The 25,706-nt window shown below is 40.3% G+C and overlaps 2 protein-coding genes across 4 annotated transcripts in view; one reads left to right on the top strand and one right to left on the bottom strand.

The window, feature by feature from the left end:
- LOC140496382 (ataxin-1-like) overlaps positions 1 to 6,810 on the bottom strand; it is a 42,731-nt gene extending 35,921 nt beyond the window's left edge. For both annotated transcript variants that reach the window (XM_072596029.1, XM_072596030.1), the window contains exon 1: positions 6,147 to 6,810. The gene's annotated coding sequence lies outside the window, so the exon portion shown is untranslated. The remainder of the gene's footprint in view (positions 1 to 6,146) is intronic.
- Positions 6,811 to 8,028: 1,218 nt separating this feature from the next.
- On the top strand, positions 8,029 to 25,603 carry nob1 (NIN1 (RPN12) binding protein 1 homolog). 2 transcript variants are annotated; one of them, XM_072596028.1, is made up of 10 exons: positions 8,101 to 8,141; positions 8,275 to 8,439; positions 12,258 to 12,390; positions 14,356 to 14,489; positions 16,372 to 16,443; positions 19,184 to 19,369; positions 19,605 to 19,811; positions 21,418 to 21,515; positions 23,838 to 23,982; positions 24,731 to 25,603. In XM_072596028.1, the coding sequence occupies exons 2-10, from the start codon at positions 8,431 to 8,433 to the stop codon at positions 24,998 to 25,000; spliced, it is 1,254 nt and encodes a 417-aa protein (XP_072452129.1). In that variant the 5' UTR covers positions 8,101 to 8,141; positions 8,275 to 8,430; the 3' UTR covers positions 25,001 to 25,603. The 2 variants fall into 2 exon arrangements, with proteins under 2 accessions (XP_072452128.1, XP_072452129.1); XM_072596027.1 differs by lacking the exon at positions 8,275 to 8,439 and having other exon boundaries at positions 8,029 to 8,141; positions 24,731 to 25,602.
- The last annotated feature ends 103 nt before the right edge of the window (positions 25,604 to 25,706 follow it).

Genomic DNA, 25,706 nt, shown 5'->3' with positions numbered 1-25,706 from the left:
TTTGCCTCGGAGGCCTCCAGGATAATCTTCCGGTCCAGGGTCCGCTCAGTGGAGCAGGACGAGACGTGCTCACGTTTCTTCTTCCAGAAGGTGCACAAAGAGAGCTCCGTGCTCAGCAGCCTGAAGAAAGAAGATGGCTCAGTAACGTCATCTCAGGCTGACGTCATGAGGATCAGCAAATCCTTCTACACCAGCCTGTATGACTCGAAGCCAACCGACAGCGCGGCCTCCCAGTCGTTCCTGTCCTCTATCACGGAGGTCCTAGATGACGGAACACGAGAGAGGCTGGACCAGCCGCTATCTCTGGATGAGCTGACCAAGGCCCTCGAGTCCTTTGAAAAGAATAAAACTCCCGGAAGCGACGGCTTACCGGTCGAGATTTATTCCGCTCTTTGGGACTTGATCGGCCAGGACCTGCTGGAGGTGTATGTCAGTATGCTTCGGGCAGGTACCATGAGTGAATCCATGAGGAAAGGCATCATCACCCTAATCTACAAGCGGAAGGGGGAGAGGGAGGAAATTAGAAATTGGAGACCGATCTCATTGTTAAATGTAGACTACAAAATCTTATCAAAGGTCATCGCCAACCGGGTCAGGTCTGCTCTGGGATCGGTGATCCACCCGGACCAAACCTGTGCTGTACCGGGCAGGAAGATCACTGAGAGTCTCGCACTCCTCAGGGATACGATCGCCTACGTGCAGGACAGGGGGGTGGACACCTGCCTCATCAACCTGGACCAGGAGAAAGCCTTTCACAGGATATCGCATACATATATGAGGGATGTCCTCTCCAAAGTGGGCTTTGGGGAGGGAATCGGAAATTGGATCAGACTGCTCTACACCAACATTGTCAGTGCAGTCTCAATCAATGGGTGGGAATCAGATAGCTTCCCAGTCAGATCTGGATTCAGGCAGGGCTGCCCTCTCTCTCCTGCCTTGTTTGTGTGTTGCATAGAGCCATTGCCGAATCCATCAGGAAGGATGCGAGCCTGAGAGGGGTGACTATTCCTGGCAGCGGGGGCCTACAGGTTAAAGCCTCCCTGTACATGGATGACGTCGCTGTGTTTTGCTCGGATCCGCTGTCCGTGCACAGACTCGTGTGCATCTGTGACCAGTTCGAACGGGCCTCAGGGGCCAAGGTAAACCGAGGCAAGAGCGAGGCCATGCTCTTCGGGAACTGGGCCGACCAATCCTCTATCCCCTTCACCGTCAGGACCAACCACCTGAAGGTGCTGGGTATTTGGTTCGGGGGGGCTGGGGCGTGCGCCAAGACCTGGGCGGAGCGGATCAGGAAGATGAGACAGAAACTAGGCAGATGGGGGCAACGGTCGCTCTCCATCGCGGGAAAAAACCTGGTCATCAGGTGTGAGGTACTTTCAGTATTGCTATATGTGGCACAGGTCTGGCCTGTGCCGGGCCATCTTCCAATTCATTTGGAGATCAAAGATGGACCGGGTCCGAAGAGACTCAATGTACAAAGACCAGTGCAATGGGGGAAAAAACACGCCCAATGCCACCCTCACCCTGATGGCCACCTTTGTGTGGCTGCATCAAGCTGTGCGTGGATCCCCGGTACGCAAGCACCAAGTGTCACTACGTACTGAGGTTCTACCTGTCCCCGGTGTTGCGAAGGATGGGCCTGGCCTCGCTGCCACGGAACGCTCCGAGTAGTTGGACCGTTCCGTACCACCTGTCCTTCGTGGAGAAATTTATGAGGAAAAACACCTTTGACCACAAGTCCATCAGGAAGTGGTCAGAACGTAGTGTCCTTGAGACCCTTCGGGAAAAGGAGAGGGCGGATCCTGTCGAGCGGTTCCCTGAGCAGACTGTCAAAGCCATTTGGCAGAATGCCTCATCACCAGAACTTTCCAACAAGCACCAAGACGTGGCTTGGCCGGTGGTGAGAAGGGCTCTGCCTGTGAGATCCTTCATGCACGCCCGGACTCTCTGCCGCACCGCACGCTGCCCTCGAAGTGGCTACGGGGGGGACGAGACTGTCACACACCTCCTTCTGGAATGTGCCTATGCAGAAGAAGTCTGGAGAGGAATGCAGTGGTGCTTGTCGAGGTTCGTCCCGAGCAGCGCCGTGACGCAGGACTCCGTGCTCTACGGCCTGTTCCCCGGGACTCACACCGAGATGAACATTAACTGCGCCTGGAGGATCATCAACTCGGTGAAGGACGCTCTCTGGGCGGTCCGAAACCTGTTGATCTTCCAGCTGAAGGAGTTGACCCCGACCGAGTGTTGCAGACTGGCACATTCCAAGGTCCAAGACTACGTGTTGAGGGACGCGCTGAAGCTTGGGGCAGCTGCCGCCAAGGCGCGGTGGGGAAAGACCACCGTGTAAGATCAGCCTGCCTAAAGAAGAACAGGGGGCCCATGCGGACGGTTTTTTTTGGGCTCTGCTGATGCCTCAGCCAAATATATGTGCATAAGATTGAGAAATGCACAGACCTGTATATAGCAATGATAAATTCTGATCTGTGTATGTAAATGTTGACATACGTATGGCATGACCAAATGTACAGACCATCAAATCATTTTATGAATAAAGTATATTTTTGAAATTAAAAAAAAGTTAAAGGTTCTCCAGAAAGCTTGTGCTGTACTGTGCTTAATAAATTTGGTTGCTTGTTCACAGAGGTTGGTGTGTTGTAGTTGCATCTAGTGTGTAAGAAGAGTAAAAGAACCTAACACAGTCACATAAGAGATTTAAGAACAGATGAAGAGTAGGTTTTCAGGAGTATCTTAAAGCATTTAAAAGAGGGAGAGAGAAGGAGAAGATTTTTTCTTCCATGGAATATAGGCATCGCTGGCATTTGTTGCTCAGCCCTAATTGTGTGGCTTGCTACGCCACTTCAAAGGGCACTTAGGAGTCAACCACATTTTTTTGGGTCAGGAATTACATCTAGACCAGACAAGGTAAGGCAGCAAGCTTCCCCCCATTTGTGGGTGGTCATTCGTGAACCAGATGAGTTCTACAACAAATGACAATGGTTATATGGTTCCCATGAAACCATAAGAAATACAAACAGAGGTAGGCGGTTTGACACCTCAAGCCTACATTGCAATACTATAGGATCACGACTGATCCAACTGTTCTTACGCCCACTTTCCTTAACCCTACTGATCAAGAATTAACATTCCAGAGTCCAAGGCCTGGGCAGCTGAAAGCATAGGCCATCAGTGCTGGAGCAATTAAATTCAGGGATGTGCAAAAGATCTTAAGAGGATTGGTAGAAATTATCAGGATGAAAATGAAAGATTTGCATTTGTACGGCATCTTCAAAGCACTTGACAGACAATTAAGTACTTCACTGAAGTGTAAACATGGTTTTAACGTAGGAAACATGACAGTCAGTATGCAATCAACAAACTCCTACAGACACCAATTTCATAATCACCAGATAACCTGCTTTTCACTAATTTGACAGAGATAAATATTAACCAGGACAAAGGAAAAAACTCTCCATGTCTTTGAAATAGGTTCATGGGATCTTTCACATTCACACAAACAGCAAATGGGGGACTTAGTTTAACATCTCATCAGAAAGTCAGCATCTCCAACTGTGCATTGTTCTCTCAGTACTGCAGTGGAGTGTCAGCATAGGTTTTCATGCTCAAGCACTGGAATGGCACTTCAGTCCAGAACATTGTGATTCAGAGATGAGTCCACTACCAGATAATCCACAGCTGACAAATAAGAATGGGGGTTGGGGTTGCAATGATAATTAAAACGAGGATTAGAGTTTAAAAAATTAAACGTTACTGGATATGGATGTGAAAACATGAGACAGTATTAGGAAATAAGCTGCAGAGTTTTGCTGAAGTTGGAACAAGAGCTGTTAGATAGGAGACAATTTGAATAAACAACTCTAGCAGTAGCAAAGGTAAGGATGAATATCTAAACAGTAGATTAACTGAAGCAGAGGTGGAGATGGGTGATGTTACAAAGGCAAAAGTACGTAATCTTGTTGACGAAATATATACATGGTCAGAAACTCATCTTTGAAGTTTAAAATATAACCAAAAGGTTGTGAATGATAAGATATTGACAATCAAGAGGGCTGGAGTTGGTGCAAGGTACCAAACATAATGACATTGGTCTTCTCAATATTTAAAATGGATATTGGAAAAGCAATGTGTCAAATCCAACAGAGCAAATGGATTAAGTGCTCAGTATTGTCAACATTTATATGAAAACTAAAGCGCATTTTCAGATGAAGCCATCAAGATGCAGCATGTAGATGAAAAATCAGAAGATAACCAAGGATACCCTGACACATTGCAGAAATAAACAGATGAGGAGGATAAAAAGCCATTGCTCTGCAACTTTATCGTGCCCTAAGAGATCTGAATGTGCTAACTTGTATGTGATAAAATCAAGACAAATGGTGTAGCTTTCTACTCTAAATTATACTTTCCAATTATTCCACTTCAAAATTATATGACACATTGTTCATTCTTGTCCTACAAATAATTGGGATGAGAAAATAGGAGTTATGGTTAGTAAGCTTGCAGATTACACCAAAATTGGAGGTATAGTGGACAAGGAAGAAGGTTACCTGAGAGCACAACAGGACCTTGTTCAGATGGGCCAATAGGCCAAGTGGCAGATGGAGTTTAATTTAGATAAATGTGAGGTGATGCATTTTGGAAAGGCATATCAGGGCAAGACTTTATACACTAAGTGGGAAGGCCCTGGGGAGCATTGCTGAACAAAGATCTTGGAATGCAGGTTCAGAGTTCCTTGTAAGTGGAGTCACAGGTTGATAGGATAGTGAAGGTGGTGTTTGGTATGCTTGCCTTTATTGCTCAGTGCACTGAGTATCGGAGTTGGGAGGTCATTGGTTAGGCCACGACTGGAATACTGCATGTAATCCTGGTTTTCTTGCTATAGGAATAATGTTGTGAAAGTTGAAAGGGTTCAGAAAAGATTTACAAAGATGTTGCCAGAGTTCGAGGGTTTGGCTTTAGGGAGAGGCTCAATAGACTGGGGCTATTTTCCCTAGAGCGTCAGAGGCTGAGAACTGACCTTATTGAGGTTTATAAAATCATGAGGGGCATGGACAAGGTATTGCCCTTGGCATGAGGAACTCTAAAAGTAAAGGTCATAGGTTTAAGGTGAGAGGAGAAATATTTAAAATGGACCCAAGGGCAACTTTTCACACAGAGGGTGGTGCAGGTATGCACTGAGCTTCCAGAGGAGGTGGTGGAGGGTGGTACAATTGCAACATTTAGATTCAATGTCATGCCAACCAGGTTTCCTAATCTAATCTAGTCCCATTTGTCAGCACTTGACCCATATCCCTGTAAACCCTTTCTATTCATATACCCATCCAGATGTCTTTTAAATGTTGCAATTGTAGCATCCTTCACCACTTTCTCTGCAGCTCAATTCTTTCAAAGGCATCTTGTTGGGTGATATGAAAAGGAAGGGTTTAGAGGGATATAGACCAAATGCTGGGAAATGGAAGTGATCAATTTATTTAGGATATCTGGTCGAAATGGACGAGTCAGACCAACGGGTCTGTTTTCATGCTATATATCTCAATGCTCTAAATGTCAGGTTTTTGAAGACAAAGTTATGGTGCACACTATTCACTCAGTCATTCTCTGGTACAAGTGGTCAAACGTGTTAGGCTACACTGTAAATGTCAGTTAGCTTTTCCTCAAATTTAGTCCTCATAGGTCACCAATATGCATGCCCCATCAAAAAGGCAGATCAGGCTAAATTTGGTCTTGCATGTTCTAAGGCCAATGATGGTGCCCTCTTACAAACAATTCAGTTTTGCACAAATTAGAAATCAAGTATGGTACCTTCCTGGATTTTACAATACAAAACTACCCTTGTCCAGCTTGCCCAGAAACAAAGTAATCAGGAGATCATCGTGGGGGACCTCCTTTAAATGATGTCAGCATCATTTAGAGAAAAATCACAACACTCAAGCCAGTTTCTTTATGCAGGATACTGAAAGAATGATCAACCACTATCCCCTAACCTTAACTAAAGAAATGCAGCATTTCTCAAATTTAAAAGTAAAACCACTGTCAGGCCCAGCAGGAAACTGGATTCTTCCCACAGGTTTCTAAACTTCAGCAAAACAGGCTGGAAGATCCCATTCTTTAGCTATTCTTTCTTTTACCTGCAAATTTCATCCTGATTCCAGCAACTTCCGCGAATTCATGGGCTTTTCCCTTTCCGACGAGTCTTATATTTCCTTTCACCTGAAAATTAGAAACTCAACACAGCAAAAAAAACTTTACAGCGACAAACACCACAGCGCAGGCTGATGGCGTCACTCGAAGCGTCCGCCTGCGGACCGTGACCGCGGTCCTCCAGGTACAGCGCCCCCTCTGTATGGGAGGGAGGAGTGCTCGGAAACTGCAGACTGTGACAGAACCCTTAGAACTGTTCGATGAAACGACCCTTCCACCCCATCCCCAAATAAAAGAAGGCGAATAAAAGCAGAAAGTACTGGGGAAGATCAGTAGTTCTGGCAGCATCTGTAAATAAAGAGAGAAACAGAGCTTACAGTCCGGAATTACCCTTTTTCAGAACTTCAAGTTAACCTGTTCCCTCTCCAAGATGCTTGGAAGATCGAGTAGAGGGAATGGGTCTGGGAGGGTCGGTATGAACTTGTTGGATTAGAGTGGTACTGGAAAAGCATAGCAGTTCAGGCAGCATCCGAGGAGCAGGAAAATCGACGTTTCGGGCAAAAGCCCTCCGTCAGGAATAGAGGCAGAGTGCCTGAAGGGTGGAGAGATAAATGAGAGAAGGGTGGGGGTGGGGAGAAAGTAGCATAGGTCCTGGGTCTCCTCCACCGCCGCTCCCCCACCACCCGACGCCCGGAGGAAGAACCCCCCAACCCCAGGGCACCAATGCGGACCCCACCAGCCTCCCCACCTCCCCACCTCCCCCTCCCCCACCCCAGCTCCAAACCTCAACTTGTTGGGTCGAAGAGCCTGTTTCCACGCTGTAGGGATTCTATTATTCTATGCTACCTGACCTGCTGAGTTTTTTTCCAGCAATTTCTTTTGTAGTTTAGAATTGCAGCATCCGCTGAATTTTGCTTTCGTTTAATTTAAGGATCATTGTAGAATTGGGCCGGTAACGGAAAGGGTGTTCAGTAAGGTAAGGACAGGGAAGCAGAGAGCTTCTATCAGAATTGAAAACAGTTAGAAACGTAACACATTGTGGGCAACCAAGGAGATGTCCGAAATGCCAGATGCCACCAGGCAACGAATATTTTGCTTCCCTTTAAACATTGCAAAGGAACCATTTCTTGTGCAATAGAGTGATACATTCTTCAGTCACCCTCAACACCGTCTCCCATTCCTATAGCTCTTTTTGGCAGCAGATGCGATACCCATTCTTTTTAAATATTAATACACCAACACTTTTCTCCAGCGGAAGCACTGATTCACTTGTTTTTAAAAGTTTAATATTAGCATTACTCTTCCTTAACTGTCCTTGCACCGTGAAATCTTTTGTCATTTAATCTCTCCTGCCTTCCACGATCACAGAATATGCCTTTGTACTTTTTCCCATCGCCTCCTTTTCTCGTGTTTACTATTGCATCTCAATTTTTACCCAATTCCAATGAAAGAAACTCGACCTAAAATTTTAATTTTCTGCGCGGATGCTGCCAGATTTGAGTTTGTTTTTCTTTTTTTTCCTGTTTTTATTACACTAATCACAAATGCGTTTTCCAAGAGTTGAAAAATAACTTTTTTGGTCTGAATTTAATGCCGATTTAAATAAATAAATGTGCTGTCAAAATATATTTATAATTCTGATCCATTAAGCAATATTTTGTGTCTTCAATTAAACTTCCTGGACACCAAAACCATTTACAAATCTTTTTGGATACTGTTTACGTTCTTTTGTCACATTTCATTCCACACCCCCACTTTTGTCCATTTAAAACAAACACCAATACAAACAGCAACACAACAATGTTTAATTGTTGGGTTGCCTAGACTTGTTGTTTTGACCAATGAACAGATAGTTTATTCAAGAGTATAGTTTGAGTAATGCTGCTGTTGATTGGGTAGTGCTAGAAGGGAAGATGGCGGTCTCTACAGTGGAGCATGTTGTTGCGGATGCCGGGGCTTTTTTAAAGAACGCGCCGCTCCAGGTTGGTGAGCCATGTCTAAGGGCTTTTGTGGATAGGGTAACAAAAATCGGCAGTTTTGTTTGTGTATGTTCTCAGGTCCTGGGTGCACTGACTGAGCTCAGTCTCTTCCTGTCCTTTGCAATCTCTCGTTTAGAATCTTGCTACATCGTTATTGTGAACGTTCCGAAACATTCAATGTAGCGATTTCTTACTAAACACGTGACCGTTAACATTAAGGCAACGTGAGCAAGCCAGTAAAAAAAAATCAAAAAGAAAAGGATTTGAGAAACACGTCCTTTTCTGACGGTCCATGAAACAGGTGACGATTTTCAAATTACTGGAATTATGTGAGTGTAATTTATTCGGTTCAATTGTACACTTGGCTGAGTTTCATAAATCTTCAGCCCGATGTCAGATACAAGTGACAGCCCGTTGTTAATCTCAAAGTTTTCCAAACCAAACTACTGATTTTGATTTATTAGTTCTGTTCATGCTACTGAATCCAATTGATTAGCCATTGCTGAAAAGTGCCTTGGAGTATTCTGGTATAAGATGAAAGAGTTTATCGAAAAAGATATTTATTTTCAATCTTCTGTTGCCACACGTGTAACCTGGTGGCTTCAGGTAAAGTTATTGATAGTTTATTTTTATTCTAGCTCAATTTCACATTGCCTCATTTTGTGTGAAATATGAATTTTCATTTAAGATCCAAATTTTATTCTTGCATAATGCTCACTTCACCTGATGTACAATTGTTTGGATGCCAGGCTAATTGTTACCTCATGAATGGTATTTTTTCATTTGAATGGCTTAGATACCAGGTTTTGGCAAATGATTCCGCTGAGAATCAGAATTGGTCCCAGTCTGTCCACACACCCTTGCTTTATAGTAAACTCATGGATTAATGTGGCTGCAGCCTTTAGTCTCTCAAATCTGGATGACATGCAAATAAGTGGGGCACAGCATTTTAATTTTGCTACTATAATAAATCTATTGATTGTGATTTGCACGAAGAAATAGAAACAAAACTGACTTATTTTCAAATTAGACTTCTGTCAAGTTTGCAATTTCATTTGGATATATGTGAGGTGTTGTATTTTGGAAGGCAAATCGGGCAGGAATTATATACTAATGGTATGATCCTAGGGGATATTGCCAGACAAAGAGACCTTGGGGTGCAGGTTCATAGTTCCTTGAAGGTAAAATCAAAGGTAGACAGGGTAGTGAAGAAGGAGAAAGTGAGGACTGCAGATGCTGGAGATCAGAGCTGAAAAATGGGTTGCTGGAAAAGCGCAGCAGGTCAGGCAGCATCCAAGGAGCAGGAGAATCGATGTTTTGGGCATGAGCCTGAAGAAGGGCTTATGCCCGAAATGTCGATTCTCCTGCTCCTTGGATGCTGCCTGACCTGCTGCACTTTTCCAGCAACACATTTTTTTTCAAGGTAGTGAAGAAGGCATTTAGCATATTGGTCTTTATTGGTCAGTGCATTGAGGATAGGAGACAGGATGTCATTTTGCAGCTCTACAGGCCATCGGTTAGGCCACTACTGGAATATTGCATTCAATTCTGGTCTCCCTCCTATAGGAAAGATATTAAACCTGAAAGGTGCAGAAAAGTTTGACTAGGATGTTAGAGGATTTGAGCTATAGGGAGAGGCTGAATAGTCTGGGCCTATTTTCCTTGGAGCGTAGGAAGCTGAGGGGTCACATTAAAGGCTTGTAAAATCATGAAGGGCATGGATAGAGTGAGTAGCCAAGGTCTTTTTCCAAAGGGTAGGGGAGTCCAAAACTAGATGGCATAGATTTAAGATGAGAGAGGAAAGATACAAAAGGAACCTGAGGTTCAACGTTTTGATAGTGTGGTATATGTATGGAATGAGCTGCCAGAGGAAGTGGTGGAAACTGGTAAAATTAAAACATTTAATAAGCATCTGGATAGGTACATGAATAGGAAGGGTTTAGAGGGATATGAGCCAAATGCTGGCAAATGAGACTAGATTAATTTAGAATATCTGGTTGGCATGCACAAGTTGGACCAAAGGGTCTATTTCTATGCTGCACAATTCAATGAATCTACGTTTTGAAGCTTGCATTGTCTGCTGTAAGCTGAGATACATCACAAGCATAAATGTTGTCACTCGGACTGTAAGATGAAACCATTTCTTTTCCCATTTGCTTATAAATGCTGAGGCAATTTATAGCATTTTCAGACATGCACTCAAAATTGGCAAATCAGTACATCCTAGACTCAGTGTCTAGTCATTATACAATGTAATTAGTCATCAGACTACTGAACAGTCAGATGTTTACTGAGTAGAATGTCAATATGGAATTATCACTAAGACTCCTTTGACAGCACCTACCAAATTTGCAATCTCTCCCACCTAGAAAGGTAGCAGATGCAGGGGAACACCACCGTCTGAGCACCTTACCTGACTTGGAGCTGTACTCTCAATCCTTCACTGTTAGGTCAAAATCCTGGAATTTCTTTCCTAATGGCACTGTGTTGGGTGCCCTAAAAATTACAGTGGTTCAAGAAAGCAGCTCACCACTATCGTAACCAGGTGATAAGCATTAAAAACTGGCCTAGCCAATGACATCCACGTCCCATGAATGAATAAAACAAAACCATGACTTTTAAAGGATATGAAGTCATAACTCAATTTTGAGTGAGAAAATAGTAATCCATTAATTCTGCATAATTTCCAAATGTATTTGAAATATTGTAATTTGTTGGAAGTTGTCTAACATGACATGGGACTTAAGTTGAGACTAAATGCATGAATGCTAGTCGTGTTTGTTCATTTATTTGTGTTCAGACTACACCAGTGATTTATTCATTCTCTACCAATAAGAAAGGACAAAATGGAAACCGACATCCTAATGCAAAATATTGTAAATACTCAGGAAGTCTGGCAGGATCTATATAGAAAAGAATGGAGCTAACTGTTTCAAGTTGATGTCTTTTTCAGCAGAACGTGGAAGATCGTCAGTGTGAAATATTAGTTCTTTGTCTCGCTCCATAGATGCTCTGCGACCTGCTGAGTATTACCTTAACTTTCTTGGTGCTTGGAAATCAAGTAAAAATAATATTCTGTTTTTCTAAGCTTAATGTCAAAATAGTGATAAATCATGAAAAACAAACAGATGCAAGAATGGGATGCTGGAGTACAAGAAGCAAGTATGTTCTTAAAAAAAAATGTCAAGGAGAAATGTTATGGCAAAAAATTGTAAATGTTTCAATTGTAAAGCATTTAGCCATGTCCTGTGTACAACTTTGAAAAAGTTCACATAGGCAAATGTGGACTTTAATTTGTTTAGAGCAACATAGCACAAATAGCAAAAGAGATGCATTTGTGTTTGATAATAGTTGAGGGAGAAGAGTTGAGATGGACATTGAGAGCACCCTTCTCTTCACAGAGATCCCTCATGTCAATCTGTACTCAGTTGTCTTAATGTTGCCCTCCACTCATCTGCAACAAAGGGTATTTTGAAATGGGTTCTAAGCTGGATGTAGTTTGCTCGCTGAGCTGGGAGGTTCATTTCCAGACATTTCGTCATCCTACTAGGTAACATCTTCGATGGGCCTCAGGTGAAGCAGCGTACATGATTCCTGCTTTCTATTTATATGTTTAGGTGCCTTTGGGTTGGTGATGCCATTTCCTGTGCTGATGTTATTTCCTGTGATTATGTCATTTCCTGTTCTGGTTGGAACTCTATCAACAAACACATTGAGGTAGACCTCATCTACCATCACCCTGACAAAAAGAACAGGAAATGACATCATCAACCCAAAGAAGCCCACACATATAAATAGAAAGCAGGAATCGTGTACGCTGCTTCGCCTGAGCCCCACTGAAGATGTTACCTAGTAGGGTGATGAAACGTCTGGAAATGAATCTCCCAGCTCAGCGAGCAAATCTACATCCAGAACCTCAACCTGAGCTACAAATCTTCTCAAAACTTGCTATGAATTCTAAGCTCTCAGATTTTGTAGGAAGTGTTAAGCAAAATGAATTAAGACATTTTAATTTTTTCCTTTGAGCATGAGCTGAATGAACAATGTTTGATTTTTAAAACAAAATTAACCAAGTTGCTAGTTTTTTTGCATTATACATGTTAATCTTATTGACTTTAGGAATTTGGAAAAAATGTCTACACATTAAAGGAAGTTGTGAATGAAATACGAGACAAAGAAACTAAGCGAAGACTGGCAGTTTTGCCTTATCAGCTGCATTTTAAGGAACCATTCCCCGAATATATTCGACATGGTGAGTTGTTTGAGCATCCCTCACCACCACCCACCAAATATGGAGGGGGCGGGGGGCTTTATTGTGTAAAGATAAATGATAAAACCTTCATTTCTTTTATAAATGCATGCTAAAGTGTTTGCTTATTTTGTTTGATTTTTAGCAAAATTAATTTCTATAGTGAAGGAAAGAAAACTCTTTAATTATGTAGTGCAGGTAGTTCTTCATTAACACTGAAAGAAATTGATGGAATTGCTCAGCAGGTCTGACAGCATTTGTGGAGAGAGAGCTGAATTAACATTTTGGGTCCAGTCACCCTTCAGTGACCATTCTGAAAATAAAATTGTTCCTTTGAAAATTTGTCTGGCTACGTGTCTTCACCATGTATCACTAGATACTAACCCCACACTGTCGTGATAAAACCCAATGAAAGACTCACCACTTCTCACTAAAAGACTCTCACCATTTCTCACTGAATCAGTATTTGGACTTCGTTCCGTTACCAACCAGTAATCCAAATCCAAACTAAAGACCATGTTGCAGACCAAACATCTGATACAGGCCTCACTTAACTATTGATCTGAGGCAGCTACCTTTGTCATTGAAACAGAACTTGCATTGAAGGGCTGCATCTAGTGGCAGAGGTTTGTTGGTTCAGATAGTGCTAGGACTTGAAGCATCTTCCCTGAGATGGAAATTGATCAATCTTAAAAACGATACAAAAACCAAGCAATAAGCACATAGTTAAATAGGAGCCGAAATAGGTCATTTGGCCTTTCAATCTGCTATCCCATTCACTGAGACTCCCGATTTTGCCTCACCATTTTTCTGCACTATCTCCATATTCTCAGGTATCTTTTAATATAAGGAAATTTATCAATTTCTATCTTGGGCATACTGGTACTCAATGTCTAATCCTCTATAACTTCTTGGGGCAGATAATTTCAAAGGGAACCTTCTGATTGAAGGCATCCTTCCTGACCTTTGTCCCAAATAACTTATCCCTTATTCTGAGAACCCCCTCCTTCCCTGTGCGCAGCCACAGGAAGCATCCTTCTTGCATTCACCCAGACCCATTTGGGCCATCTAAGAATCTTGTATATTTCAATGAGTTCACCTTTTACCTATCCTGAACTCTTGAGAATATATGACCAGCCTCCTCAGTATCTCCCCATCGGGTAATCCCGCCAACCTAGAATCTGACAAATCTGTTACTCGGAAGGTGGCTTCACATAACCCTATAGGCCAGTGTCCGGTGGGTGGAGAATTACTTAGGAAGTCAAAAGATCTCACAGACTATTCACTGGACGGGCCCACTTGCCATTTATAGACAACACAAAAAAATCCATCAGAATTAACAGGCAGAATGCCTTTGAGATACCAATGAGCTAATATCTGGATTCAAGCTGGAAAGCGTCCGCCTTATTCTGGGCTCCACATTCAGCCAGTTCATTTTATTTATGTTCAGCCCCACCTATTAGAAAATCGATCTCTTGGTTACATATTGTAACAGTAGTGTAAATATTGCTTTTAAAACTCCATTCTCAGATCTTACACTAACGATGCCATATTGCACATGTGAGAAACCGTCTGGTTATATGGGAATTAGGATTTTGACCCAATGTCATACAGGTTCAGCCCTGGGATTGCATTTCAGTGAGTTATGTTTTAGACCCATTTTAGAGATCATCTGGAGGACGCTCACAGATACACTTTGAGAATCACTACTTCAATAAAACTTAAAAATCCCAAATTTCTATTTGGTGAAAGACATGAAATTCTCCCAGGGTTGTGAGCACCAAAGTCAGCAAAAGAGTCTCATTGCTGTTTGTGGAACCTTGCTATATAGAGATCAAATGGTGAACTTGCTGACATACACTTCAAAACTATATCAGGGGCAGTCCTAAGTTTGTGAAATGTATTGTACAAACACCAGTTTGGTCATAAGATTCAAACATTATTTTTTTTTTTTAAATGTCTTCACAGTGACTGAGTTTTCCAAACAAACTGGAGATTACCCTAGCCTCTCAGCAACTGACATTAAGGTTCTGGCATTAACCTATCAGCTTGAAGCTGAATTTGTGGGAATTGGCCACTTGAAGAAAGAACCTGCACAAAAAGTAAGTAATTTGTCATGTGAAGATTACTTGCTGATGGGCTGTCTGTATTACTATCTGACCAGTAACAATTTGAGACAAAGTGACTGCAGAGACTTTGCCATATTATGGAAAATATAGAGCAGTTTACTGTAGTACATTTAAATGACTGCTGTGATAAAGATGTATAAAATACTGCTATTATATTTGAAATTTGGATTTGTAAGGTAGAGGCAAATGGCTTTTGCCTTCAGTTCAGTGGAGCCTTTTCCTTTTTATGAAAGACAGGTCAAAGTCATTTGGAACATAACTTAAATATGTCAGTTCCAAGTAAGCATGTGAATCAGGCAAGTGCCTAGCAGAATACCTGTACTATTAAGTTTTATGGAATGTTTTCATTGCTAAATTTATTGCATGCAGAGAAAACAGATCCAGAGCCACTAATTATAGTTTTTGACTTGAGAATAGAAGAATCAGAGGTTCAGTTTAAGATTCCTAGCAGAACACTCATCCGAGCAAAAGTGTTTTATAGTTCAGAGTGATTCGAAACTGTGAGTATTTGCATAGAAGTCTTCAAATTGTCAGAACTGGCTGATGATTTGGGTCAGCAGAACTGGAAATAAATTGTAAGGTTACCCCAAAAGTCCAAGAAGGAGAATCAGACTGAGCCTGTTAAGTGAGAATTTTGGGTTTGGATAAGTGTGACATTTCTCGAGGATTTAAGTATCTGTAAGACATAAATTTCAACCTGTTCCTCAAAAATATTTTGTTTAACTTAAGAAAGATCTTAAATATGTTGTTTTTTATTAAGATCTTTCTCAACTGTCATATATAGCTTTTGTCTTTTGTTTTTATGTGCGTGATCATCTTGTGTTCTTTGCATTCTTGTAACCTTGTGTGAATACACTTAACTAGCCACCAGAGTAGCTGACCACAAAAAAATTAACTTCTGATCTATCTGGTCAGGTTTTACTTTGGGAATTGATTTATTACCATCAGCTGAGATTGCACAGGATAGAACTGTTTCATTTTTGTACAGCTGATACTTGTTTTGAGGAGCATATACTGGGTACACAAATAGATTTAGCAGAATGCTAAGCTGTGTTGCCCATATTTGAATATAGCAAATTATTTTGAGATTCTAAAAAATGATATCCAATATGAAATTGATGAGCAGGAAAAGTCCAGTTGGGTCTTTAATCCTTCAGTCAATCAACCTTGCTGAGTATTTTAAGTGGAAATCTAACATACAGGTTTGCAGAATCAATTTCAAAAAAGCTTCTCCTCCAGCTGTGCTGGAAGGCAATGGTCTAGTGGTATTATTGCTGGACTGTTAATCTAAAGACCTAGATAATGGTCTGGGTTGTCGTGTTCGAACCCTGCCATGGATAATGATGGAATTTGAATTCAATAAAATCTGAAAGACAAATGATGGCCATTGTTAATTGTTGGAAAACCCATCTGGTTCACTAAAGCCTTTAGCAAAGGAAATCTGGCATCCTTACCTGGTCTAGCCTACATGTAACCCAAAACCCATAGTAATGTGCTTGATTCTTAACTGCCACCTGGGAAATTAGGGAAGGCCATTGAAAGCTGGCCTAGCCAATGATGCCCACATACCGTTAATGAACTTGAAAAAATTAACATTAAGCCCAAAATCAAAGGTGCGAAACAGAAACATGGATTTAAGTCTCTTGTACACATTGACTAATGCCTGTGCGTATTTGGTACATGTTGCTTGTCAAAAATCTGAAGAGAATTACTGTGTTGATATAAAAGTGGTTAAAATATGTCTCTCTTCCAATATTTTGTGCAACAGAAACATTTAAATAGATGTACTTGCCAGTGGAACAAACAAAATTGATAATTCTTGAAAATCCAATTTGTTCTTGCTTTATTTGGTTAGGTTGAAGTGAGTACCACTTTAAGACACCCAGAGTCACTGATCGACATAGCAGGCTTTCATCTGCCATCCAAGGTAAAAAAAAAATGCACAGTTTATAATCATGTAAAGAATTTATGAACTGTATTTCTAGGAGTTAGCATTGACAGTTTTGTATATACTTTATTCCTAATTCCCAGAGAGCAGTGCAGAAAGAACCGGAGTATTGCTAGAAAAACCAGATTTTGTCAAAGTTTTTTTTAATCTGACAACTATCAGGGCAATACACAAGAATACCAGTTTAACAAGGAAACAGATTCATACCATCTGAGCAGGGAGTGCTGATTGTTTGGCAAATGGACTTTGCTCATTTGATTGACTAGTCGTTAAAGGGATGTTTTCAAAGAATGTGCAACAGTCTGAATTTGATTGACAGTTAAACACAAAGTCATTTTTAAACATTAAATAGGTCAAGATGTTAATTAGATGAGAGAAATGAGAAAAAGACCGGAGAATGATTGAGCTCTGTTTGTTGAGTTTAAACAAGTGCAGTATATGTAAGTCTTTCTGTTCAAAAGAACTAAAAAATTCTACCAATTGGAATTTGTGTGCCAACAATCAGCACACTCCTCTTCACATATACATGTTTCTACAGTTTTTGAGTGAGATGTATACTCATTAGTATTGAATGTGTGTAACTGAGCTATTAACTAAATATTGTTCACTGTGGTATAATTGTTCACCCGAGTTGTTGCTGTGGCAGCACACACTTTTATATGAAACAAAAGCAGAAATTGATGGAAATCTCAGCGTGATGTGAGATGCTTTCTTTTGGAAAGGCACATCAGAGCGGGACTTATACACTTAATGGTAAGATCCTGGGAAGTGTTGCTGAACAAAGAGATCTTGGAGTACAGGTTCATAGTTCCTTGAAAGTGGAGTAGCAGCTAGTTTGGATAGTGAAGAAGGTGTTTAGTATAGTTGCCTTTTTTGCATATAGGAGTTGGGAAGTCGTGTTGCGCCTGTAACTAACTAACATTAGTTAGGCCACTTTTGGAATATTGCGTACAACTCTGGTCTCCCTCTTATTGGAAGGATGTTGTGAAACTTGAAAGGATTCAAGAAGACTTACAAGAATGTTGCTGGGGTTGGTGGATTTCAGCTATAGGGAGAGGTTAAATAGGTTGGGGATGTTTTTCCTTGAGTGTTGGATGCTGAGGGGTGACCTTATGGAGATTTATAAAATCATGAGGGACGTGGATAGGCTAAGTAAACAAGGTCTTTTCCCATGGGTGGGCGAGTCCAGAACTAGAGGGCATAAGTTTAGGGTGAGATGGGAAAGATTTAAAAGAGACCTAAGGGACAGCTTTTTCACGCAGAGGGTGGTGTGTATATGGAATGAGCTGCCAGAGGAAATGGTGGAGGCTGGTACAATTACAACATTTAAAAGGCATTTGGATGGGTATATGAATAGGAAGCGTTTCGTGAGATATGGGCCAAGTGCTGACAAATATGTGTAGTTTAGGTTAGGATATCTGGTCGACATGGATGATTTGGACCAAGAGTCTGTTTCTGTGCTGTAAATCTCTGTGACTGTATGACTGGCAGCATCTTTGGAGAGAAATCAGAGTTAATGTTCCAGATCCAAGACTCTTCTTTAGAACTGAGAATTTCTAGCTTTTTCTGTTTTTGTTTCTGATAATTACAACATCTGCAGTTCTTTGTTTGTTTGCATTTAATACATATTTCTAAACAATCTGTTCAGACATGTTATGATACACATTTGGAACGGGTGGGATTTGAACCCAGGCTTAGTGGCTCAGAGCTAGGCAAGCTAGCACTACACCACGAGATAAAAATTACATTGTATGGATCTATGAATTGCAACAGTTCAGGGTCCAGTGTTCTTTCTGTCATGTAGCTGACCGAGAATCTCTTGTAAGAAGGGTTTGCAAGTTGTTACTCAGTCCATTTGTCCACGTTATAAATGCACTTTTTTTCTTAACCATCAAGTCTTAGGGTGGGACTTGAACCTGGAACTTCTGACTCTGGGGTAGAGACCCTACTGGTTGCAAAAAAAGACTCATTAATTAAAATTGGAAGCTGGAAATGGAAACTGGGACAAAGAGAAATGAAGAGGAAGACAACAAAAAGTTGGCAGTTGAGAGAAACGTAATACTGAATCAGAATAATTGTTTAGAATAGATTGTTATTTCAGGTTAATCTATGGATTTCTTGTCATAAAGCAGTTCACAACTATCTCCCTTGCCATTGTAACACACAGAGCCACCACACAGGCCAGCTGGCTTTGGTTTGATTGCCTGAAAATGCTGAGTTAGCTTCTTCAAACAGGGCTAATGTGTTGGACACCAGAATACAAAGACCTTCTATGTTTAAAGATGAGTGAAGACAGAAACCTATTTCACTACTACGGCCTCCACATTCAAATAATCTCTCTATATTTGTGGAACAAAACTGTCCATAGATTGCTAAACTCAAATGAGTTACCTCCTTCAGAATGGGGAAAGGACATTGAAGAGCAGGGAGAAATTGCAGAAATAGAATTTTAAGATTGGTCAATTTATCAAAACAGCTAGCTACTGCAAACAAACTTCAACCTAAAATGTAGTATTACTCGTGTCGACATATCCATTCTAGTTTCAATCTGAAATTGTTTGAATCTGAGTCAGTTGCAATTACATTGATTTGCTGATTCAGTCAAACCTATATCACTTCTTCTTCCCAGTGTTGAAAATAGTGATTTAGAAATTTTTGTTTTCAGCAGTTTTGTTACTTACATGTTTACATGAATACAATGAAAATTATTTTTATGCAGCACCATTCAGAACAAGATTGCCCAAAGGAAGATTGTTCACTCTCTTTAGGATCAGAGGAAGCTTGCCATCCAAGTAGAACAAAACATTCTAGTGAAGTGCCTGTGGCTGATGCATCAGAATTCAGTACCTTTAATTATTGGAGAAATCCACTACCAAGCATCGAAGAAGATCTGCAAGACTTTTTGGTAAGCTGGTAATTTGATGTCAGGTCATTGATATGAAGCATTGAACTACTGAGCGTTTTTAGCATTTTCAGCATTTAATTTAACAGTATTTAGCTTTTGGTTTTATTGTGTTATTTAAATAAATTAATGGTAGCATACAATTCAGACTCTCCTTAGTAAGTGAGAAACAAATCTAGATATTTTGAATGTAATTTGCTTACCAGTAACTGGTGTGCTAATCTGTATTGCTTAATAGAACAAAGAGAATTTCTGTACTTCAAGTGAGACTTCACTTGAGCAACACCAAGAAGAACTGTATGAAAGTAAAGGAGATGAGGAAAAAGATGATGACGATGGGTGGATAACACCCAATAATATTCAGCAAATCCGCCAAGATATGGGCTGCTCTGAGATGACGGCAAATGTCAAAGTTGGTTGTATGACTACAGATTTTTCCATGCAGGTAATAGATTTTTTTTCCTGCTTTAGGTTTCTATTTAGTAGAAAACCTGATTGTTATGCTCGTGCCAAAAAACCTCCATGTTACTCTGTTATCGTTGCAAAATTGTCAAACAATTTTAAGCTTGTCATTGAGTCTGAGGGATGTCCTCAGAGAGACTTATAAAATCATGAGGGGCATGGATAGAGGTTGTGTGTATGGAATGAGTTGCCAAAGAAAATGTTGGAGGCTAGTGCAATTAGAACATTTTAAAAGGCATCTGGATGAGTATATGAATAGGAAGGATTTAGAAGGTTATGGGCCAAATACTGCAAATGGGTCTAGGGTCAGATTAGGATGTTTGATCAGCAGGGACAGGTTGGACTGAAGGGTCTGTTTCCATGTGATATGACTGAGCTGATGAATGTACCAACATCAAATAATAGTAGAGATGGCAGTAAAGCCCACTAGAGTCAAATGTGACCATATGAATTAGGAACAGTAGTGGGCTGTGACCTGCTCCATCATTCAATAGATCATGGCTGATTTGAAGGAAAAAAATAAAATGAATTCAAGATTTGGGTAGAGGTATTAAAGGTGACAATGATGAAGAAAGATTACCACACTGAAATTTGTGCCGATATGCAGTGACTACATTAGTATTGTTATGGACCAGGCCAGAACACTCAGTATTTTTAAGAAGGTAGCCTCGACCCTAACATTTTCTTATTTTCAAGGTAGATATGAAGTGATGAAAGTGTGATGCAACTGGTCAAACCACTTGGCTTTAAGCAAAAGAGAATTTATTTAAACGTTATAGTTGAAATATGAATAGAAGAAAGTGGAATTTAGAATAACAATTATTGGAAAACTTAACCGATCTCTACACCATCTTAACTAACTGCTCCAATATAATAACATCCCATAAACACACCCCTTGGCAAAAAGGTAAATTCAAACACAGGTTCTTACAGACAGGAGTCCAATCCAGAAGGGAGCAATGAGAGAGATTTCGGAGAAGGTCAGTTAGCAATCTTTAACGGAAGTTAGCAACTGTTCTAATAATACTCATGTCTTGTGACTGCTACAGCTTAAAAAAAACTGGAACTGAACTGGGAGAACTGGCCTCTCCCCTTCCATTGTTAAACTGTGTGTTTTTAACAAAAAAACACTATGAATTGAGACTGGTGCCTGGCCACTTTGGCACCTCTGCCTTTACAACCTCTCTTCAAAAAAAACATTAGGACAAAATAACCCTTTTTAAAAGTGACAGCATCGTCACAGTATTCTAAGTACACATATTTTACATAGTGATTACTGAAATTTTTATTATACATTTTATTTTTTGTGGTTTCTTGGCCAGTGTTTTCTGTCTGCCAAATCACCAGAACAGATATATTTTAGTATTGGAATGCCAACATTCCTTCTAAACTTTGCAGCAACAGAAAAGTCCCTATGAGAGCCACCCCCTCTGAGTTACCATTTGTGATAGTTGCACACAAAGCTTAAAGGAGCCGCACACTTAAACAATTGACTTGTGCTCTATAGTAATCTAAATGTATGTTGGCCGTCACTTTTGCCTATCTTATAATGTGCTATGCTAAATCCAAGTCCTTTGTTTATTTCTTAGAATGTCCTTATTCAGATGGGGCTCCATGTGATTTCATTAAAAGGAATGCTTATAAAACAAGCACGAAACTACATTTTGCGGTGCCATGCGTGTTTTAAGTAAGTGTTGATCAGTTGTACATTGGAATGCTTTTCAAGAATCTGAAACTATACCACAATGATCAAAACTTGGGTATCTCAAGGGTAATTCGGTGGATAAATACATGTCCTACTGCCAAAGATGCACAAACTGCAGTTGGAAATCAGAAGCTGTCAGCAGATTGACCAGCATTTGGAGAACAGAGCTCATGTCATGTATGTGAACCCTTTGTCTTAACTGAAAGATATTACAGATGAATAATATTGAAAAAAGGGCAGATATAGATAAGAGAAGATACTTCAGAAAGTCATGGTGATGTACAACTTCGAAACAGACCCTTTTGTCCAACTTCGACCAGATATCTCAACCTAATCTAATCCCACCTGCCAGCACCTGGCCCATATCCCTCCAAACCTTTCCTATTCATATACCCATCCAGATGCATTTTAAATGTTGCAATTGTACCAGCCTCCACCACCTCCTCTGGCAGCTCATTCCATACACGTACCACCCTCTGTGAAAACCATTGCCCCTTAGGTTTCTTTTATATCTTTCCCCTCTTACCCTAAACCTATGCCCTCTAGTTCTGGACTCCCCACCCCAGGGAAAACACTTTGTCTATTTATCCTATCCATGCCCCTCATGATTTGATAAACCTCTATAAGGTCACCCTCTTAACCTCCGACACTCCAGGGAAAACAGCCCCAGCCTACTCAACCTCACCCGACAGCTCAAATCCTCAACCCTGGCAACATCCTTGTAAAAATCTTTTCTGAACCCTTTCAAGTTTCACACCATCCTTCCGATAGGAAGGGAACCAGAATTGCACACAATATTCCAGTAGTGGCCTAACCAATGTCCTATACAGCTGTAACATGACCTTCCAACTCCTGTACTCCATACTCCTGACCAATAAAGGAAAGCATACCAAGTGCTGCCTTTGCTGTCCTATCTACCTGCGACTCCACTTGCAAGGAGCTATGAACCTGCACTCCAAGGTCTCTTTGTTCAGCAACACTCCCTAGGACCTTAACATTAAGTGAATAAATCATGGTAAGATTTGCTTTCCCAAAATGCAGCACCTTGCATTTATCTGAATTAAACTCCATTTGCCACTTCTCAGCCCATTGGCTAATTTGATCAAGATCCCATTGTAATCTGAGGTAACCTTCTTCACTGTCCACTACACCTCCAATTTTGGTGTCATCTGCAAACTTACTACCTATACCTCTTATACTCACATCCAAATCATTTATATAAATTATGAAAAGTATTGGACCCAGCACCGATCCTTGTGGCACTCCACTGGTCACAGGCCTCCAGTCTGAAAAGCAACCCTCCACCACCACCCTTTGAGCCAGTTCTATCTCCAAATGGTTAGTTCTCCCATGAGATCTAACCTTGCTAACCAGTCTCCCATGGGAACCTTTACAAATGCCTTACTGAAGTCCATAAAGCTCATGTGCACTGCTCTGCCCTCATCAAACCTCTTTGTTACTTCTTCAAAAATACTCAGTCAACTTTGAGACATCATTTCCCATGCACAAAGCCATGTTGACCATTCCTAATCAGTCCTTGCCTTTCCAAATACATGTACATCCTGTCCCTCAGGATTCACTCCAAAAAGTTGCCCACTGCTGACATCAGGCTCACTTGTCAATAGTTTCATGGCCTGTCCTTACTGCCCTTCTTAAATAGTGGCACAATGTTAGCCAATCTCCAGTTTTTTGGCACCTCACTTGTGACTATCGATGAGTGCTTAATTGGAAATCAGGAGGTGGTGAAATGGCTGAAGTAATACATAATAATAAAGAAATTGAACATTTTGAGAGGATATGTGGAAAACTGAGGACATTTGGTAAATGAACAGCTTCCACAAGCCAGAAACATAGAATAAACCCTCAACCCCACTTCCAACATAGTGTTCCAAATGAAAATCTCCTATGCCAAGTACCAATCAGTCTTTGACTAAATTTAACCCAAATCCATTATTAATTGCAGTAGTTTAATGGATTTTTAAGTGTGTCAAAGGTTTTTTTTCTCTGAATCTCTGACACTGTCTCTACAGTCAATGTCATATAATTGCTGAGTAAAGATAGTGAAAGTACCTGCTATGTATCCTCACTGGATCAGTGTTGTTCTTTAGCTTGAATCTCACATTAATTAAGGAATGTTATTTTATTATCATATGAGACGCTTCTATGTGTTTCCGAATCAATGGTTTGTGGACGGAAATTTGGGGTGTGGACTGATGCTGAAATGCTCCCAAAATCAGAAAGCACAATGAAGATTGTTGGAAACCAGTATTGTGTAAATGTTTCTCTCTGGTTGGCTTCTGCCAGGACCACAACTGATATGAACAAGACGTTCTGCCCAAGCTGTGGTAACAAGACACTGAAAAAGGTTGCAGTGACTGTAAGTGAAGATGGCAGTATTCACATGCATTTCTCAAAAAACCCAAAAGTGTTGAATGCACGAGGATTGAGGGTAGGTTGCTCTTTGTTTTGTTTTAAAACCCACCATCAAAACACCCAATTAAACACATTTAGTAGCTTCTTGACATTTATATTATTGAATGTGACACACATTTGTGATGGTAACAAACTTCTTCTGTTCCATCCCTTTATGCTCTTACAAAGATTGTTTGTTGGTGGTGCAGTTTATATAATTGAAAGTGAAACATAGATGTTAGTGAAATCATTACTGAAATTGCACTGGAAAAAAACTATTCTTATTCATCTCATGTGATCCTCTTTAAAGTTCTATAATCATTAGACCAAACACTGCCAAAGTTCATCTCCTATAATTTTTAATTTGTATTGTTTAATTATTGCCCCCAGTAATATGCAGTTGTTCCACTGGATTGTTATTCAATAATATGTAGGAGAGAATGTAAATCAGTTCTTTGATTACTGGAAATTTCCCACACCCACTTCATTGTTATCCTGATTGCTTTAATCAAAGTAATCCAAAGGGGAGTTGATGAACGTTTACCAACAAAATCTTCCTTTCTGATTTTGTAGTAGGACAGGGGAGGAAGTAGTGGAAGATCCCTTCCAACATGTTGGAGTAAAAGCTAGTGTGGAATGTAGGAAAGAAACAAAAAATAACAAATAGGAGTAACATTTTCTTTGGTAAACTAGTTGACCATATTTTTAAAACCAATTGCAAATATCTTGTCTGGTAAGATGCATTTATGTCATAAATATCCTGTTCATTCTTTTTTGTCTTATAGTATTCTCTCCCGTTACCACATGGTGGGAAACATGGCAATAATCCACATTTGACTGAAGACCAAAGCTTTCCTCAGCAACGACTATCCAAAAAGGCTAGACAGAAGACAAATGTCTTTGACCCAGATTACATTGCTGGGATTTCTCCCTTTGTGGAGAATGACATTTACAGCAGAGCTGCTAACTTAAACATTCGTGACAACAGAATTGGAGCTGGGAGGAGGAGGATTAATCCAAATGCTGTATCAAAAAAGTTTGTTAAGAAAAAATAATCATTCCAACTAAGTTACTGAAAAATTAAGAGCATAATGGGGTTTTCAGTTACTGTATCATAAAACTATTTGTATACTGCAAATTCAACAAAAGTTGTTAAAGGATTTTCATTGTTGAACTTTTTTAAATCAACAGTACTCACTGAAGGGATATAACACTTGTAAACATTTTCTGAAACCAGTAACCCTACATAAGTATAATGTTTACTTTCAAGAGTATATTTATATTAATATTGCTACTTGGAGAGGTTTACCAGTTAACACTGTATACCTTTTAACTACATGTGCTTCTTGCCTCATTTAGTATAAAAATACTCCTCTGGAATGCTTTAAGGCCAGATTGTCTTTGGTTAAAATCTACTGTGTACGTAACTTCAGTATAAACAAATTTACTAAGTTCACTTTTTTTTCCCTTGCTTTGTTTCATCAAACTTTGTTTTTATAAGTTTCCCCTTTATTTATAAATAATCTCATTCTGCATTCATAGCACCAAACAAGCTTATTTGTTTCGTAATTTCCAAAGTTGATCTCTTCTTTCTGATTATTAAAATTCTCAGACAAATATTTGAAAATAATGCTTAACAATATAATTGCCACAAGTCATTTATGAAATATGTTGAATTAAATTTATTTAATTCTTTTTGGAAGGAGTACAAATAATGTGCCTGAGTTTGTTTAATGTCTGCTTTAATTAGCAAATATTTTT

Source organism: Chiloscyllium punctatum, chromosome 26 (genome assembly GCF_047496795.1).
Source record: "Chiloscyllium punctatum isolate Juve2018m chromosome 26, sChiPun1.3, whole genome shotgun sequence".
Classification (NCBI taxonomy): Eukaryota; Metazoa; Chordata; class Chondrichthyes; order Orectolobiformes; family Hemiscylliidae; genus Chiloscyllium; species Chiloscyllium punctatum.
Note: the sequence above shows the minus strand (reverse complement) of the source record. Positions and strands in the feature narration are given on the sequence as shown.

Excerpts from the sequence above, each read along its gene's own strand:
- nob1 (XM_072596027.1), top strand. The coding sequence starts at position 8,073 with ATGGCGGTCTCTACAGTGGAGCATGTTGTTGCGGATGCCGGGGCTTTT. Across the intron at positions 16,444-19,183 it reads GCTTTCATCTGCCATCCAAG|CACCATTCAGAACAAGATTG; the intron begins GTAAAAAAAAAA and ends ATTTTTATGCAG. Across the intron at positions 21,516-23,837 it reads CGGTGCCATGCGTGTTTTAA|GACCACAACTGATATGAACA; the intron begins GTAAGTGTTGAT and ends GGCTTCTGCCAG.